Source organism: Fusarium vanettenii, assembly GCF_000151355.1.
Source record: "Fusarium vanettenii 77-13-4 chromosome 1 genomic scaffold NECHAsca_1_chr1_3_0, whole genome shotgun sequence".
In the NCBI taxonomy this organism is placed as follows: domain Eukaryota; kingdom Fungi; phylum Ascomycota; class Sordariomycetes; order Hypocreales; family Nectriaceae; genus Fusarium; species Fusarium vanettenii.
Window position 1 is genome coordinate 4757088 of NW_003315881.1, and position 17726 is coordinate 4774813.

Genomic DNA, 17726 nt, shown 5'->3' on the forward strand with positions numbered 1-17726 from the left:
TCTTTTTGTTTCTGGTCCGTCGGATGTAGCATTTTGCGTCTTCTAAGCAGAAAAGGAAGGTCGAGAAACAGGGATGATGGGGGACAGAAACTACTGCAAGGATGGGATGGGATGTTTGCCTTGGCAGGGTTCGGGGTTATGGGCATCGCGTTTTACAAAGTCCGGTTTTTGAGCTCGGAGAGTTTATGGAGAGTTTTTGAGTAATCCAATCATTGTTGTCGTTGTTGGACAAGTATCGAGATGGATGCTGTTTGAACAACTACGCCTACTACGGTAAGGTTGTGTATTGTTCTCTGTATAGAACTACCTAGGTGGTTTAAGAGTAAACTTGTGTTGTCCTCGGTATGGAAAAAGGTAGAATTGGAGAAAATCCATCTTGTCCCTTTTATGGAAGAAAGGGGTACTAGAAGAGCCTCAGGTTGGAGACTCCTAATTGTGATCTGGGAATACATTTATACAATCCTCTATGCAGAAGCAGTTAGTATAAGAGTAAACTTGTATTATTCTCGACATGGAATAGAGGGTGAAAGAAGCGCTTTGAACTATGTACGCAAGGCAATGTGCCTAAGGCTGCGTACTATCGCTTGTATAGAAATAGCTAATACAACCGTAAACTTGAATCAACCCATCACAAGTCAAGGACAACCTCTACCTAGCCTCTGCCCAAATCTGTCCCTAATCACTGTGCTGGTGACTATAGAGGTGGTGCTTGCGTTGGAACAGCTGAGTGACCGTCACTGTCCACGGGAGGTGGAAGATGGGCCTGTGATACCCTCGGCGTGTCACGTAAAGGAGGCCCATCGATATGAAACCAGGGATATCCTTCAGGCCGCCTCAAATATGCCAGGCCGTCCTGTATCAGTAAGTTGATGTGCCTCACAGGAATGACTCTGGCCTCCATACCTTGAAATACAGCTTTACCCTTCTGCCGTCGTCAATGTGAACGAAACGCCGCGAATGTGACGGGCTTCCTCCGGTTTCACGATCAACACAACATATGCCACGGGGATCTATAGTAACCCTAAGTGGCCCTGGAAGAGGGCTTTGACGGGGAGCAAGCACCGGAACAGCGTCTCCGCGTTTCCAGGATACCACTTCAGGAAGATAGAACGAGACGCAATGGCGAGTGAAGGCGCGAAGCTCGAGAGAAGTAGCCATGACTCGCACCGCGTCCAAGAAAGGAGAGTCCTCGTAGAACTTAATGATCATGGAAATGATCTCGTTCGGTAGACTATCAATACGACCGAAGCCAAACTGCCTGGCGGTGTAGATAAACGCGTCAAAGGGGACTTGCCGTGGAAAACGGATCATGTAGTGACGGTTGAAAGGCGCATTGTCGAACCCGCGAAATGTCAGTGCCGTGGCAAGACGATCGCGTCTGTGGTGGAAGACCGCAAGCGGCGGATGACTCCGTACGAAGAACAGACAGAAGCAGGGAAAGTGAACGAGGGCGGCACCAGGGGGTAAGCTACTCCCGAAACCGAAACCGCAGAAGCAGAGGCCGTCGCCTTGCCAAAGCTTATGGCCTGGAGCAAGACTAAATCGTGCCGAGACGGATTTCCAGGGTCCTCTCGGGAAGTTCTTGGAGTATACTGTTGTGCTTGTCAGCCCAAGAGACACAGAGACATGCGATCAACTTACTGATCATGCAGTGGGATCCATCTATCAATTCTTTGTCACAGATGCCGCAGTTGAAACCGATATGAAAATGGTGTAGGCCAGCGCATTGCTGAATCCACGGGAAATTGGATGTGGCTCTTCGTATCCTAAGCTGCGTCGGCGTCGAGGGAGATCCGGGACGAGGCGATGGAAGCAAGGAGCGAGAACTCATTGTGAAAGACTGCTGGTGTTAGTTTGATGATGATGAGAGAGGGAAGTATTGGTGTTAACCTGAGTAGATGGGGGATCCGTTGGCATCACATGAACGAGGTTCCTTCCAACTATTAGATCGCAAGCCAGTCACTCCTGGCAATGAAGGGCAGGCGCTTCACCCAACTATAAGGGCATCAGCACATCATCCCCTCAATATATTTAGTAATTCGATCAATGAAACAGATCTAAAATATGACCGAGTTGAGATATCTTTTATAGATGTTGTCCTAAACCTTGAGAGCGCTCGCATCTCTGCCTCTTAGCCCAGCGCTACAGCACCATAAGTGTAAGTGTTGACAGGGAGAATACCTCAAGGTAATGTTAAAATGTGCGTGCTGTGTATCTGAGGGAGATGAACATAGCACAGAAAGGGTTCTGTTGAACAACTGAGTCTCAGGGTTGATGTCCAGCACAGGCGAACTAGGGGAGCACTGAACTTGGAGAGTGAGGCGACAAGGGCAAGGAGAGATAACCAAGATGAGAACAGTGAAACGAGGATAATTCTTTGCAATGCATGGCTCCTATCATCACCCCTATGCATGGGTCGAAACAAATGACTTTCAGGTTTATCTGAATAGGGGTCAACGTGATGCCACTGGGCTGAATGCAGCTTGTACGCCGTCACACAAACAACGCAGGTTGTCGCTCAAAATCTATGGGAGACGCAGTAGTAACTCATCCCCTACTGGGAGCATCCGTGGGGACGGATGGAAAGTAACCGGGCTTTGACATTCGTTCCCGTTGGACTTTTGCTGCCTCGGCCTGTCGCTTCTTCATCAACCGTTGTTGGTAAAATGAGCTGTAATTGTTAGAAAGGGTCAATCGTGAAGGGATAAGAAGACGGGTGATACCTCTTTAGCTCAAACACGCGGGGCTCTTCGGGTTCAGGCGTCGGCTTGTCCTCTTCCTTGTCCTGAAAAGCGTCAGTCTGGTGCAGATATCGCCAGAGTCAAAGGAACTCACCTTGGTCTCATCGTCCTTTTCCTTCTCATCCTTGTCCTTATCCTTATCTTTATCCTCATCTTTGCTCTTCTTCTTATCTTTGTCCTTCTTTTCCTTCTCTTCCTTCTCCTTCTTCTTACGCTGCTTCTCCTCGTACTCCTTCTTGACCTTTTCCTTTTCCTCCTCTAACTCCTTCTCACGCTTGGCCTTCTCGGCCTCCTCATCAACCTTGGGTGTGCAAAAGTAGCGGTCCTTGAGATGGACAGGGCACACAAAGAAAAAGTCCTACCGGGGCGACTGCATAAGCCTCATGTTCCATCATGCCGGTTCCCGCTACTCATTACCTTTTTGTCTGGCGTGATCAGCACCGACGTGCTGGACTTGTAGCAGATGTCGCAGGCCTTGGCTGCCGTGTCGGCGACCTTGCGATGTGTGTAGAGATTGGGGAATGGAGTCGTCATGATGATGTATCGCTTTGCATGGAATAACTCTTTGAACACCGACGATACACCCTTTTTGACCGACAGATGCTTCACCTTTGCCAGTGAATTAAATTGATGCCCGTCGCGGGGAGCCCCTGACGTCAGGCGCTGAAAGCCCCCTGAAATCACCTGCAAGCCACCAAAGTTATAGGGGGCCGCAGGTTAAGCGCCGGGGAACCTGACTAATAAGCGCCCGGCGTCATGAATGGACGTCGTTATCTTATCGCACTCTTTTGGACTGGAAATTGACCATGACGATGCGCCCGTCCTTTCACCACCAACAAACCTGCAACAATTCTTTTCACCTGCATCAACACCCAACTCACCAAAAAAGCTGTGTTATTGTTCACAGCATAGGCGATTGGAGCAGTCATGGGTGTATTGCTTGATACAGAGAAGCTGGGCTCCCTCTTTCAGGCCCGGCCAGACATTCTGCAAGGCATCCAGAGGGCAGCAGGTAAACAATACCCCTGAGCAGGCTGTGACAACTTTGTTACTGACTTTTGTCGCCAGATTCTCCAGGACGAATCGCCCTGTTCAACGAAATCGCGAATCATGTCTACGACCAACTTCAGGGAAGTTGCGAACCCGCACACAAGAAGAGAAGAGTCGATGTTCAGCAGACCAACGGGACCGCGAATGGAACAAAGGCCAGCGTGAAGCCAGAGACCAACGCCGCTGATGAGCCCGTGCTCTTGGAGATCAAGGAGATTTCGGTTTCGGTGCCCCAGAGAAAAAAGTTTGAGCTGTGCTTTACGGCGAATCACTTCTATGCTCGCGCTCCTGGAACGACGGCTCCAATTCCAGCGATAACACATGCCTGGTCCGACATTGGTGCGTGATTGATGGCTTCTTGACCTGGTTTTTTTGCTAACACGAGGTAGAGTACGCCTTTTACCTTCCAGTGCCCGAGAAGGCTCAAGTTCAGCACAACTACGTCCTATTCCCCAGAGGAACATGCCTCCCTTCCAAGACGAACCCTCCCACGATAGAGCCGCTCGTCTTCACAGTACCCGCGACCGCCCCGAAGCAAGGCACCATCGGAGGCCCCGAGGCTGGATCCGCAGCTGCTGTGTCAGACAACTACAAGTCCCTCTTTGACTGGGCATTTGGACGATACCTCAAGCCCGCAGGCAACAATGTCGACATCACCTCCGCCAACCCAAACAAGTTCCAGAGCATGGTCCGACAGCCTCATCGACCAAACGAAAAAGCCGTGCATGTGAAAGCCTTTAGAGGCTCCAAGGATGGATACCTCTTTTTCCTCGAGAACGGCATTTTCTGGGGCTTCAAGAAGCCTCTCATGTTCATTCCACTGAACCGCATCGCTGCGACCAGCTACACGAACATTCTGCAGAGGACGTTTAACATCGTCACAGAAGTCTTTGCGGGCGAAGGCGACGCGACCGAGGAGCTCGAGTTCTCCATGCTGGATCAGGAGGATTACGGCGGTATCGACGAGTACATCAAGCGCAACCGTCTACAGGATCGCAGCATGGCTGAGCAGAGAAAGGCGAAGCTGGAGTTGGCTGAGAACCGAGGACCTAAGAAGAATGCCGAGGAGAATGGTGCAGCTGCAGAGGGAGAAGCTGGTCAGGAGGGCATGTCTGAGCTCCAAAAGGCGCAGCTCGAGGTTGAGCAGGAGCTGCAGGATGAAGAGGATGAGGACGAAGAGGATTATGATCCTGGTAGTGATGCTGACAGTGACGGGTCGGGGGATTCGAGCGACGACGACGATGATGACGATGACGAAGATGATGAGGAAGAAGAGGCTGAAGGAGGAGAAGGAGAGGGAGAAGAGGAGGCAGCTGAAGAAGAGGAGGAGCCAGAGCCTGAGGTCGCTGCACCACCACCTGCTAAGAAGCCTGTTAAGAAGCCTGCTAGAAAGGCTGCTGAGAAGCCTGCAGCACAGGTTCCTGTGAAAACAGGCTGGGCAGCCCTCAGAAGCGTTCCTCGAGCTACCGAGAGCATGGACCTAGACGAGGAGAAGTTTGACATTGTCTAGAGGAGGAGTAGGGTTGTACAGTACGGTATCACTGGCATGATAGATACGGTCGGGTCAGGCACGATGTATGACATACATTAGGAAGAGGCGCCGTCCTCCATGAACATGTTACACTTTTGGCGTTGCGATCGAGGTTGACATGATGTAACGTGTGTTTGAGTGTCTGCAGGCCTGTTCTAAAGACATAGGAAATACGAGAAAGACAGGGATTTGTGCCTGGCAAAGGCAGTTGATGGTATCATAACGGAACAAGACAAGACAAGACAATTAACAATAACCTCCCAAACGGTTTAGCTCTCCTTCAACCTGGCATTGCTGTAATGCCTTTACTTCTGCCAGCAGCGCACCTCTGTACGACCGCTACGGTGGTAATCTGCAAGCGGAACGCCGCACTTGTAACGTCAGCGTTGTGTTCAGATGGAGGACATATCCGACTTACATTGGCACAGCGATGGTGTACGTCTTTGAGTGACGAGATGCAATACGGGATGCATCCCAGGCAACTCACGAAACATACCAACGCCGCAGCGGCACTAACATGGTCAATATCCATCTTTCGACGTTTCTCAAAGAAACTCACTGTGTAAAGCCTCCTGCTTCAGCCGTGGTGACTGTAAAGTCCCTCACGCCGCAACTCGGACAAACGACTGGCGCGCTCTGGCTCTGCAGGCTCTGGAGCGGTACGCTGTTGACGTTCTGCTGCGGCGGCTGGCCATGAGATTGTGGCGGCTGGCCTTGGGACTGTGGTGGGAAGTCATTCGGGTTGTGGATATGGGCTGGAGGGGGAGAGCCCGGGTTCGTGAGAGGCGGCTGGGCGAGGGGAGAAGAAAAGTCCCGGTTATTGTAAGTCGGCGGTTGGTCTTGGTTCACCGCGGTGTTGGCGGTGAAGGCGGGATGTTGTTCGTTCTGAGGGGGAGCTTGAAGAGTTAGTGATGATGCTATGTAGTTTGATGAAGGACATACTTGGCTTCTCCATTGTAGGCAATTGTAGATGAACTAGATGATGTTTGATGCTTGAGACTTCCAGGTTTGGTGTTTTGGAGCGCTAGAGGTCTTAAAAGAAACACGGCCAAGAGTATATATGAAGTCACAGCAATGGGGGCGAAGCGATGATCAATGATGAAACGGTCCAGCTTGGCAGCTACCAAGTCTGCCTCGACACCATGGTCGGGCAGATATTCACTTGTTTAGGTGTCATCCTGGGTCATACAGGGGCTGTTTTTAGAAGTTGCCTGACCACCAAAAGTCATTGGGACAAGAGTCTATTGGGTAGTGGCGAGGAGGGGTGGTGAGAAGGAGCCGGCGGTGTCAAATATCAGAGTCTACGTCTTACAACAGCCGGCGTCTTCCACTTTGAGAGACTGCGCCTCGGAGGATCAACCGTCATTGACAGGGCTATAGAATCCTGCGTCATGTCAGGCAACAGGTTCTACCAGTTACAGTGAAAACTTGGAAGTGTCGCATGAAGAAGATCAACATGGATTGAGGTTGGAAGTTGGATGTGAGTGGTTGACTGAGCGTCATGGGCTTGGTGTGTTGGCGGCGTTGAGATGTGGCTGTGGGGGTGGCTGTGGCTGGTGATCTACAGTGTGGCGAGAGCTAGATGAGGAGGTTCTGAGTGAATCAGTGAGAGTTTCCCCACGATGGATGTATTGTTCTCTTGCTCGGGATGTTGTTACTGATAGTTTGGAAAAGGCCTCGCCAACCAAGAACTGAGTGGCTGTGTACACTGGGCCACAGCCAACAGCTCCCTATCTCCATGGCATGGCATGACTTCACCATCTTATCGTGATCTTATCATCAAACTCTTATCTTATCACCCCATCACCGGATATTTCCCGCTCACCGCCCACACGTGACCCTCAACTCCAAAGGTTTCAATCCACCATCGCAGCGAGCTCATCACGACGAGCGGCATCTGAACCTCCGAGTCCCGACCTCCAACACCCTCAATTGGATCTTTATAGGATACCTACTGAGCAATCATGTCGGGCCGTCACAAGGCTATTCGCCTTCCTCCCCTTAAGACCCTGCGCGTCCACGATCCTAAGCGCAAGGTCGAGAACCCGTGTATCGCCATCATGTCGAGTGTCCTCGGTACGTTTTCCCTCCCTCTACTTCGCCGTCTCGGTATACTGACCGATTGTAGCATGCTGGGCTTCTGCCGGATACAATGCCACAGGCTGCGCCGCCGTCGAGACACAGCTCCGCAAATGCATGGACGGTCCCGCGCCTCCTCCCGCTCCCACGAATACGATCAACTACCACCTCTCACGAATGCAAAAGCACATGACGGGGCCTAGGAAGCAGAGATGAGGGGTTTGGTAGAAGGGTATGCATTTTGGGCGTTGGTAGAAAGAAAGCGTCTGCTTGGGATGGATTGTACAACATTTTACCCCCCGTTCATGATGGGCAACGAAAAACAAGAGGTGGATGATGTACATTTAGCTACTGTACAATACAAACATGTTTAACATGTCGACGATGGATGTCAAGCAACATCTACTCTCGTGATGCTGCCGAATCTCGGTTGCTCAAACATAATCAAGTCTTGGTGGCTTCACGGTTACAACAATCACCATATCACAAGTCACAGGTCACAAGTCACATGCACATATTCGTTCAAAGCGCTTGCATTTCACTACTCCTCACTCTGCAAGACACCCACGCGCCCATCCACTGCTCTATCCCATCCCATCCCATCATCAGCGCACACCCAAACCCGAATCTTCCCCGTCATCTACACCTCTCTCCTCGAGGCGCACAGAGGGTGTGTGTCCGCATCAAAGACTAAAAAAAAAGAAAAGGAACGAACCCAGAAGAGACAAAGTAAAAGAAAAGGGTGAAATAAATGTCAAAGAACGAAAAGAAAAAAGACAAAACGCCCCCGTTCTTAGCAACAGCGCCGGACCCCATGAAGTGACTGATAAGGTTGATGATGTGTAATCCCAAGGACAAAAGAACAAATGCTCCGTGGGGAAGTGTCAAGACGGCTTTCCCTAGGAACAGGGAAGACGAGATCTTGAAGCGTGAGACAAAGTCGAAGCCTTGCTTCACGCAACCGTTTCGCATGTCTATGCAAAAGAGCCGTCAGAACTCAAAGGCATTCAGCCCAGACTCAAGAAAACGTGCGACCATGTACGTCGCTAAAGAGCGGCTCCGGTAGGCGGTGCGGTGTCGCACTACAACATGTGTGACCGTGATAAGAGATGCTCCGTGTCGAGTGGCGTGCCGTGTCTATATGGTTGATGCCTTGTCCTCCATGTCAGACGCCCCTGGTCGTTGGTCGTCATCCATGCCTTAACATCATGATCCGAACAAAATAAATACGAGGTTTTCCGTGCGCCGAAAATGCGGTAACGATCCGTGGGTATCCCAAGCACAATGCACCATGTCTACCTCCTCTCTGGGTGGGTGTCGATCTGGTTTGGGTGTGCGCGCTGAGCAGGTATGGTGTCTAGGAAGTGTCGCCGACGCAGAAGAGCTCTATCTCTCCAACGCCTCCAGCGTACATGTTCCTGACTCCCTCGCGCCACTCCATAAAGGCAATCTGGATATCGTCGTCTCCTTCGATAGCCACGAAATCGCCATCCTCGTCGCGATACCGCAGCTTGAGTAGACCCTTGCTGATGCTGCTGCTGGTGAACCGCGCCAGCTTGGCGTCGATTCGGTCAACCAGAGACTGGTATGTGATATTAAAGGCCACAACAAGCGTCACGTAGTTTCCAGACTCAGTGTTGACCCGAACCTTGAGCTGTGTCGGCAGAGGCATCTCGGGGCTGGCTAGAGGGTTTGTCGATGGAGGAAGAGTAGCTGTACCAAGGGCTGGAGAGACAGTTCGTGAGTTTGCAGCCGCGGCATCAACACGCAGCGGGTTGCCAGCAGCAGGAGTCCCTTGTCGTGAGTACACTGGCTGCGTAGGGAACTGAGCCATGCTGCCGCCAAGACTTCCCGTGTGCTGGTGCATCCGCTCCCGTTGAACTCCGGGGCTGTTCGTTTGAGCTCGGATGGGCATCTCATTTCTGGGCGAGCCAGCCTGATTTCTGGAAATATTAGGATCATGACCCGGGTGCAAGTGCTGCGGGATTCCAGGGACAGCCGGGATGTTGCCTTGGCTGGGTTGCCGGGTCCTGGGCATTCCGGGCCCGTTGATGTCGGGAGTGCTGTAAGAGCGGTTCCTCTGTTGCGCAGCAGCCTGGCTGTTGGAGGCCATTGCAGGAAGCGAAGGACCACGAGGATTGCGGCCATGAGGATTTGGCGAAGGACCGTCGCGAGAGGGAGCACGCGGCATAGCAGGAGCGGTATATCGGTTGCTATCCTCCCACGGGGGCTGAGGCGTTCCAGTCTTGGGGAAGCCATAGTGAGGCGTGGTAAACATGCCGCTCGCTGTGCTTGTGCGCGACGATGCTGGCGACTCGGCCACAGGTGAGAAATAGCTGTCGCCGCCCCAGGCACCAGGCGAAGGTGCACCGCTTCCTTGGGTTTGAAGGCTGAGCGGAGCAGGTGGTACAGGAAGAGGAAATCGAGGCGGAGGCGCTCTCACCATACCCGCAAGGGACCCGGAGCTCTCTCCTGTGCCTGCGCGAGCACGCAAGTTGCTGCTCGAGGCAGTTCGAGGCATCATACCCATGGGATGCGGTGGCATCGGGAGACCGGCTGGCGCTGTGGCTGGACCGTAGTCATCATCCTCGTCATCATCCTGTTGTAGATATGGGTTCTCAAGGCCACCGGCCTGGTCTCTGGTCCAGGCAAAGTCGGCAGTAGCGGAGTCGGAGTTCGTCGAGGCACGGGGAGCATTATTCTTCCTCTGGCTTTCGAGAGCAACCACCCACTTCTTAAGTGTCTCCTCATTCAGGAACTTGATGGTGAAATTCTCAACACCAGGGTCTCCCTTCCACCAGATCTGCACACTGTGATTGCCTGATTCGAGTTAGTATGCGCGAAGGCGAAGCAAGGGAAGCACAACTCACCAGGCTTGGAGAAGGACACGACATCAGTCACGTTAGTCATGAAAATTCTGCCCTTGAGCTGAAGCTTGGCGTTCTTGTTCCGAACCTTGGGTCCTGATGACCTCGACTTGTCCTTCTTGTCTTTGCTCTTGTTTGGTGAGATTTCCTTGCAGCACAGGAGAATGCACTCGAAGAGATAAATCTCGTACTAGTAGCAGTTAGTAGTGGCCAAGTAAAGCTGTATGAAATACGTACGTCCTTCTCCTGGTCGGTCTTGCCAGTAATGACACCGTATACGCCGTGTAGGAGAAGATTGCCAAACTGTTCCACCTTATGACTCTTCCAATCTTCCACTCGGTTGGTCAGATCCTCCAGAGCCTCATCCAAGAGGTCCCGGTTGACGGCGTCGTTGGCCTTGTGCAGGACTCGTTCGGCCGCCTCACAACCATTAACCAGGTCGGCCTTGGTTTCTTCGTCCTCAGTCTTCTTGTTCAAGTCCTAAGTTCTGTCAGTCAAGTTGTTGGAGCCAACCAATTTGTGGAACCCACCTTGAGCAACAGAGGATATTTCACCAATCGTTGCATGGGCTTTAGCAAGAAACCGTCAAGTGTGTTGAAGTCGGTCGCCACGGGATGTTCGGATTGTTGAATCTTGTCAAAGACCTGGTTCGCGATCTGGGCAGCCTTACGCTGATTCGCGATGAAGGGTTGGTAGATATCAAAGGCATCCTCGTGCAGGACAAAGGGTGATCCCCATCGCTGATTGGCAGAAGACATCGAATTTGTGGTTTCCACACGGATAAGGAAGCGGCGCTGGAAATCGAGAATGGCGTTGATGTTGAGGAAGATCTGGTGAAGAATGTCTCCGGGAATCGCACCCTGCTGTTCCAGCGTCTTTTTCAGATCGTGCAGGTTCTCGAGATCTTGAACGTATTTTCGCTCCGTATCGACTAGCTCTCGGACAATGTGATCTCGGTAGGTCATCTGCGATCCGGTGGCAGGACCACTTGTAACTTCATCTTCGGGGTAGGGCTGAACTTGGAGGAGGGTGCCGCGCTTTTCGGCACAATCGAGAACATAATTAACGACTTGGGTCACCTAGACAGAGTTAACAAAGCCCCAGGCGCAGAGACTGAGCCGAGTCAAGCCCAGCTGTCGGTCACCCACCTTGACAAAACCACTAGTATCATTACCCATCAAGTCAGTAATCACAAAGCTATGGGATGAAGGAATCTGCAGCTCCTTCATGCAAGCCTGGACGAATTTGAAGATGGCGATCTTGGATTTCTTAGCCTCGTTAGCGCTAGAGTCCTCGACCTTGAGCTCTTCCTCAGGCTGCAAGGCATTGTAGATGAGGAGGAGAGGGTATCCTGTTCGGAAGAGGTTCCATAGCGGATCGACGGGATCGTTGGGGTCGAGGGTCTCGAGATAGGGGTCGAAGCCAGGAACTTGGGCTAGGCGCTGCTTGAGCGAGATGCAGATCTGGTAGAGGGATCGGGAGGCATCGGCCTTTTGGTTGATGATGTTGGCGGTTGCGAGAACCGGGCCGCCGTTCTGGGGAGTGATGGTAGCGGCGCTCGCGAGGGAGCTTAGAGAAGCCGTGGAGCCGGCAAAGGCTGTCGAGCCAGAGAGTTGGCTGGCGCGCGGCGCATGGTTCATGCTGTTCTGTGGTAGACCACCGAATCCGTTCGAGTTGGGGAAGACCGGAGTGGTGTTTGTTCGGAGCAGCGGGGCATGGGCCATAGCCTTCTACTCCATCCGTCGAGCGTGTGAGGCGACGATGATGCGGGCAGAGGGCGACAACGGGAAGGGAGGATGAAGCGGACGAGGTTGTCGAGGGAGCCGAGGGGAGCGCGAACGAGGGGTTGCGAATGGCTTGACGAGAATGTCTGGAGATCTCCCTTGGCGTCGACTCAGGAACGTTTCAAAGAGGCGTCCGACGTCATTCGGCGGTGAATCGAAGCGGGAGATGTGTAGTCTGGCAGCGAGTCACGAGCGGGGTGAAGGTTCTGCTGCTTGTCGATGCGTCAGGAAGGTTGGGCACGAGCGATGACGGATGTTGGAGTCTATCGCCGTCTCTGTCTGTCCTTGTCCTGGGTTCTGCTGCTGACGGCGGCTTCGGCGATGGCTGGTCGGGAGGAGGAGGTCTCGGGTCAGGCGGTGGAGCGATCGAAGGGGGTGAGAAGGCGGATGATCGACGATGCGGTTACGGTGCGAGGAAGGTCGAGAAGAATCTGGCAGACGGACCAGGGAGTCGGAAGTGTAATGTGTTTGACTGTGGAAAGAATCGTCCAGGTCTAGCCGCGTTGCTCCAAGTTGACAAGGCTGGGCGCAGGCGTCGAGGTTGTTGGGCGACAGTCGTTTAAGGAGGAGCAGAGCAAGGCAAGGTAGGGGATTGAGGGAGGCGGAGGCGGAGGCGGGCGCGGGCGGGCGGTTGGCGGTTGCAATTTAGCGGTTGGCGGCGGGGGGGATCCTGAGAGGCTGGCGCAGGAGCCAGTGGAGGGCCTCTGTCTAGGTGATACTGGGCCTCTGGGGCTTCTTTATTAGGCGCTGGCGATGGTAGATGTGCTCTGGTTGGTGTAGAGAGGATGATGCTAAATCCGTCTCTGCGTGAGAAGAAAGAATGCAGAAGATGACACTTTGGTTGGCGACAGTTGATACAAAGAGAGCATACAGACAAAAGATTCACTCACACCTCTTCCGTACCGTACCGTACCGTCGATGGCTGGTGGATGGATGGATTTGGAGGGGAAAAGGGGATCAGACTCCGTACTGTGCGACACGGCGCTGAGTCGACACGGTATCACAAGGCGTAACCTTGGTGTATGTGGTCCGTGCGACGAGTCCGAGGGACGTGCTTTTCCTCCTCTTTTCCTTTTGGGGTCCTTTGGGCATTGAGCCCGGCCGGGCATGGCACTCCCGCGCCGCGGTACGTACCTCTCTACCTCTCTCTTTCTCTTTGAGTCTCTCTGTTTCAAATTAGCCCGAGCCTTCGCCATCCCCAAAAGGACTAACGTTAACATTGGATCCTGGAATCACTCCCCGTCGTTCCCGGTGGATCCCCGTTGAATGGGACATTGTAATGGATGGATGTACTTGGGTATGTACCTGTTGTCGTTATGACTTGTTCATGACGAAGAGCTTCTTATCATAAACTCAGAGGCTATAACACTTGAATCATGAAAGATTCATACCAACGAGTCTTTTCGAAACTCTCTTTTACAATTATACCGGTGCAAGCCCATGATTCAACGCAGGAAAGGACTCTCCCATCCATGCTCGTCGCGATTCAGGGATCTACAGGGGTGCCCAAGGCCAAAGCCGACGACACAAGAGACGGTCGTCGCTCGTGCTTTAATGGCTTGCATCAAGGCAGGAGGGGATGGTTTCAACATCAACGGGCGGCCGGATGAAAAGGGTACATTTTGTTTCCTTTTTCCTCTTCTGATGTTCGTTCCCACTCGTTTGAGACGACTGATACGTCACCTGAACTCTGTCTGTTCTTCAATGCTTGGCTCCCAAATAGTCGTTCAATAACCACTGAGCCGTCCCTCACGGGGAACAACAAAACAACAGCCGGTCGATACAGCTGGCGGGTCTCCCAAGCTTGAGCCCGTCCGGCGAGGCGCTTGCACACCGTCCTCTATCCGCTGCCACAACGGAGCACCATCACAAGGATACAGAGGGGTTCTTGAAGAGCACCGACAAAGTTGACGCCCAAGGAGGGGGGGGGGGGGAAAAGACGAGGGGGGGGGACCCTTGACACGGATAGCCCCTGAATCCGTCGGAGCGGGTGGTGTGGTTCTTGTTTCGATGACCGTCGATTCGTTCCTTTTGGGTCCCCCCATCCACCCAGGACGAGACGTTCCAGAAGGGCGCATGAATGTGCAGCGCAAGACGGGCATGGGAGAGCAAGCATCTGGCGGGGATGGAGAGAGATTTAATGGGCAAAGAGGCAGGCTGCATGAGAGGCTGCATGAAGATAATGGCTTGACAGGCCGCGAGACTGGGCTTTGACAGGCTCCCAGCAAGAGGCTCGGTGCAGCTGCTGTTTCTTCAAGACGACAAGCATGCGAGGGCCTCTCGTCTGAGCTCAATATCCCGTCCAACCCTGCGCTCATCGCGTCGTCGTGGCGGCTAACGCCCCTCCACGCTGCGAACGGAGCGCCCAATCATCAACGCTTAGGCCATATCAGATGGGTTGATGGAAGATGTGGCTTTTTTCCTCAGCCCAGGATTCACCTCAGATCATCACTTGAGTAAAAGCACCTGCCCAGTATGTACAATTCTCTTATCGCCATCCTCTGTGCGACCGCGGAAATGGAGACAAGACCCCTTTGATGGGTTGCCAGCACGTTGAAGGCCGCTACGACACGAATAGCCTAGTCTTCAATCAAGCCTCTTCTCCAAAGCATCCCGGCGATCCAATCTCCTGCTAGCTCTCCCCCTCCCCTGACATCATCTCTCGAAGAGCTCAATCTCCAAAGGCTCAGGGGGTAGGGGAGGCGCTCGCTAGCCCCCAGAGAAGGTTTCATGGAACCTTCGATTGCAGCGACCGGCTCTTTTCTCTCTGTTGGGTCTGCCGTCTCTCTCTCTCTCTGTGATGGAAATTGCCCATCCGTTCCTTCGGGGCTAGATACCGCAGAGGTTGCAACGGGAGGAGAGCATCCTTGTGTGTAAATGCGTTCTGAAACACCCGGTTCAATGCACAGGCCGCATCAAATCGCACAAGGTTTGTGAATCGCGTCTTCAAGACATGGTCTTTTTCATGAAAGCTGAACAAAGAAGACGCATTACCATTACCGTCATGCTGGTAAGAAAGAGAGGTCCGTCCCGGGTGCCGAGTGATCGACCTCTTTCAACCCCCTTTGAGAAGGCTCTCAAGCTGAAACACGCATACAAAGGAAAAAACGCAACTCTGGACGAAAAAGAAATGCCGCGTTCCTTGCTTTGGATGAATGCCTCAGCCGCAGCACAGGCTTGCCTTCACACGCATCGATGATCTTCAATCCCAGTTCTCCGCTTCCCATCCATCGCTTCGGGGAATTACCCGCAGTACTAGGCCAGACGTCGTAAAGGATCCGCAGCGTCTCCTCAATGCTTGTCAATGCCCGGGAAGCGAAGTGCTGGACCTGACCTTGAGCAGGGGACCTGCAAATCTCCTGCGTCGTATCGGCCATCGCCCGTCATGCTGTGCAACTCTTGAACTCTTGAGCTCGATAAGCAGCCTGCCTACAGCTCGTATTCTTGCCGCTGCAGCTCTGACGACGTGATTGCTTGGTCTTGAGGTCAAAGTTGAGGAGCATCTCAGTGTCATGGTTTTGACTCAACGGGGCGTCGATCGTGAGACAAGGTGCCATCCCAACTCCGGCAGACGCGACCCAGAGACGCGGCATGGGCGCAAAGCAGACCTTGATTGGGAAATGCTTCCGTTCGGCAAACTAATTAAACTCTTGGATGGAGGATGCTGGCTTTCCTTGGTGTCGGAGATGCGCATCCACACTTTGGTGGTCCATCGCATCGCGTCCCAGCCTTATGGGTTTCATGTTACGTACTTGCGGGCGCATTTCCAGTTAAGCTGGAGGCTAGGAGTCATTGCCGAGGGAATGTTGGTTCATGGATGTGTCAATGTATTGTTTTTAGGTGGTTCTTGATGGTCAATGGGGGGGATCGTCTGGAGATCAAGTCCGCGTTGTTGACTCAGGACCCGGACCAGAACGGTCTCAACTGCTCGAACAAAGCGTGAGTCAAAACTCACGGGCGACAACTCGGCCGAGTGCCGCCATGACTGGTGACTGGTGACTGGTACCTTACATATCCAAGTGCCGTGACCATTAAGGAGTCCTGTTTTCGCCTGACACCTTGACCACAAGCCAACGATAAGAGTGGCCAGTTAGGCATAATTGAGAAAGATCGGTGAGCCCCAATCGTTACATCCCAGCTCATATGTCCTGCCATTTCATAGATACTCTCGTCACATGGTCATCGGCAATTCTTCATGGCGTATACTCGGCATAATGCGACTGGCATCCTGCCAGCCGACCCATGAAGACAAGACATCCCATCAACGAGTATGTCACGGCCCTCTGAACCGTTCCTTGAACACGTTTTCCCAGAAAGCCGGGTCCCTTCCAAAACACAGGATAGTTATCATGTGACCAAGCAACGACCATGATGGAAAACAGCATTCCCAATGTCCCCGTTACAGTATCCTTCTTGTCCTTGAGCAGACTCAGTATGTTGCGAAAGAAGATCTCCTTGTCGCCATCTGCTGGCTCTGTCCATTCTCGAACAACAAGGTCCGTGTCCTTCCCTGCCTTGCCTTGTTCCGTGTTGTCTGCGCGCATGTACTGGTGAACTGTATACCGGGGTATGGTGATGATACCATCGTCCTTGGTGAATACGGCTGTGCGATCACCGAGTGTCACAAGCGCATAGCCTTCCACGACTTGCAGATATTCGGTGTGTGTCTCATGCCAATGCAGACCCGTGCCGGGGATGCCATCACCCGTCCGGAAGACGATGGTGACGACGGCGGATGTGGATGATTTGGGGCCAAAGTCGATGCCTCCGAAAGGGATGAAGATGCTATCCCAATCACGTGTGGTCGTGCGAACCATGTTGAGTGGGTGGGTATGTGCGAAAACGTTGAAGGCTCAGGTTTATGATCGAGATTAGCTCGCTTTTCTTTTAAATTCGAGAATATTCTCCGATAAACAATCAAGGTCAAGAATGCGACTTTATAGATACATATACTCAAGCTAAGCGTCTTATTCCTTCAGCTTTGGCTGCTTCTCGGCGACTTTTATCGTGACGCGGGGTCCATTGTCCCGATTTCCGTGTCCGTGTCTTACCAGGACAGCAAAAACCCGAGTGCGAACGGAAACGAAGACGCCATGTAGAAGACTAATTCTCTGTTATTTTAAGCAATACTTACTGATGGTCAGACAATATTTTTTACTACTGACACTAGAGGGTGTGAGCCACCTTTCATCAACCCATTAGATGGCGGTTTCGTTCTTATACATGATCTTCAGCAGCATTCTCCCAAGAGAAGGAGATATCACATGCGCCGAGATTGAAGCTCATGAGATCTAACCTTGAGCCCTACATTCTCGCCCTTGATAGATTGCAGTGATTGAGGTTCACGCCCACGGCCAAAGCCTCGACATGGTGTGAGCAAGGTCTAGGGTATGTTACTTCGAATAAGCAATACAATACCCAAACGTCCGAAACTTCGAAACTCCTAAATAAGTAAAGATATTTAATAGTGATTATCCCTTATTTATATCTTTAAGTCATGCTGAAGTCCTGTTCTTTCCAATTAGAGAAGCGGCGTGTTGTTTTTATTCCTCCTCGTGGCATCACCTCAAGGGACGACGGTTGGACTGAGACATGGTTATGCCCATCTGATGGATTGGATATCAAGGCAAAGAGATCGTTGCTACATTAACATTGCTAAGACCTTAAATCTTCT

General features: G+C 52.4%; 6 protein-coding genes across 6 annotated transcripts; 1 reads left to right on the top strand and 5 right to left on the bottom strand.

Moving 5' to 3' along the window:
* Positions 1 to 694: 694 nt before the first annotated feature.
* On the bottom strand, positions 695 to 1831 carry NECHADRAFT_75738 (uncharacterized protein; the record flags this gene model as incomplete). Its single annotated transcript, XM_003054671.1, has 3 exons — positions 695 to 853; positions 904 to 1592; positions 1642 to 1831. The coding sequence occupies 3 exons, from the start codon at positions 1829 to 1831 to the stop codon at positions 695 to 697; spliced, it is 1038 nt and encodes a 345-aa protein (XP_003054717.1).
* Positions 1832 to 2493: 662 nt separating this feature from the next.
* On the bottom strand, positions 2494 to 3275 carry NECHADRAFT_75739 (uncharacterized protein; the record flags this gene model as incomplete). Its single annotated transcript, XM_003054672.1, has 5 exons — positions 2494 to 2525; positions 2559 to 2671; positions 2724 to 2785; positions 2836 to 3066; positions 3159 to 3275. The coding sequence occupies 5 exons, from the start codon at positions 3273 to 3275 to the stop codon at positions 2494 to 2496; spliced, it is 555 nt and encodes a 184-aa protein (XP_003054718.1).
* A 393-nt stretch (positions 3276 to 3668) lies between these two features.
* On the top strand, positions 3669 to 5301 carry NECHADRAFT_75740 (uncharacterized protein; the record flags this gene model as incomplete). Its single annotated transcript, XM_003053973.1, has 3 exons — positions 3669 to 3753; positions 3810 to 4130; positions 4202 to 5301. The coding sequence occupies 3 exons, from the start codon at positions 3669 to 3671 to the stop codon at positions 5299 to 5301; spliced, it is 1506 nt and encodes a 501-aa protein (XP_003054019.1).
* A 136-nt stretch (positions 5302 to 5437) lies between these two features.
* On the bottom strand, positions 5438 to 6326 carry NECHADRAFT_73448 (uncharacterized protein). The gene is made up of 4 exons (XM_003054673.1): positions 6265 to 6326; positions 5882 to 6218; positions 5741 to 5834; positions 5438 to 5693 (listed from the first exon to the last, which is right to left on the bottom strand). The coding sequence occupies exons 1-4, from the start codon at positions 6275 to 6277 to the stop codon at positions 5628 to 5630; spliced, it is 510 nt and encodes a 169-aa protein (XP_003054719.1). The 5' UTR covers positions 6278 to 6326; the 3' UTR covers positions 5438 to 5627.
* Positions 6327 to 8758: 2432 nt separating this feature from the next.
* On the bottom strand, positions 8759 to 11908 carry NECHADRAFT_30756 (uncharacterized protein; the record flags this gene model as incomplete). The annotated part of the gene is made up of 5 exons (XM_003054674.1): positions 8759 to 10221; positions 10272 to 10458; positions 10506 to 10748; positions 10799 to 11347; positions 11417 to 11908. The coding sequence occupies 5 exons, from the start codon at positions 11906 to 11908 to the stop codon at positions 8759 to 8761; spliced, it is 2934 nt and encodes a 977-aa protein (XP_003054720.1).
* Positions 11909 to 16245: 4337 nt separating this feature from the next.
* On the bottom strand, positions 16246 to 16869 carry NECHADRAFT_75743 (uncharacterized protein; the record flags this gene model as incomplete). The annotated part of the gene is made up of 1 exon (XM_003054675.1): positions 16246 to 16869. The coding sequence occupies one exon, from the start codon at positions 16867 to 16869 to the stop codon at positions 16246 to 16248; it is 624 nt and encodes a 207-aa protein (XP_003054721.1).
* Between the last annotated feature and the right edge of the window lie 857 nt (positions 16870 to 17726).

Bases quoted from the DNA above. Each gene is read 5' to 3' on its own strand.
- NECHADRAFT_73448 (XM_003054673.1), bottom strand. The intron at 5,835-5,881 runs GTGAGTTTCTTT...TGACCATGTTAG, and splicing joins GAAGCAGGAGGCTTTACACA to TGCCGCTGCGGCGTTGGTAT. The intron at 5,694-5,740 runs GTAAGTCGGATA...TGACGTTACAAG, and splicing joins TACACCATCGCTGTGCCAAT to TGCGGCGTTCCGCTTGCAGA.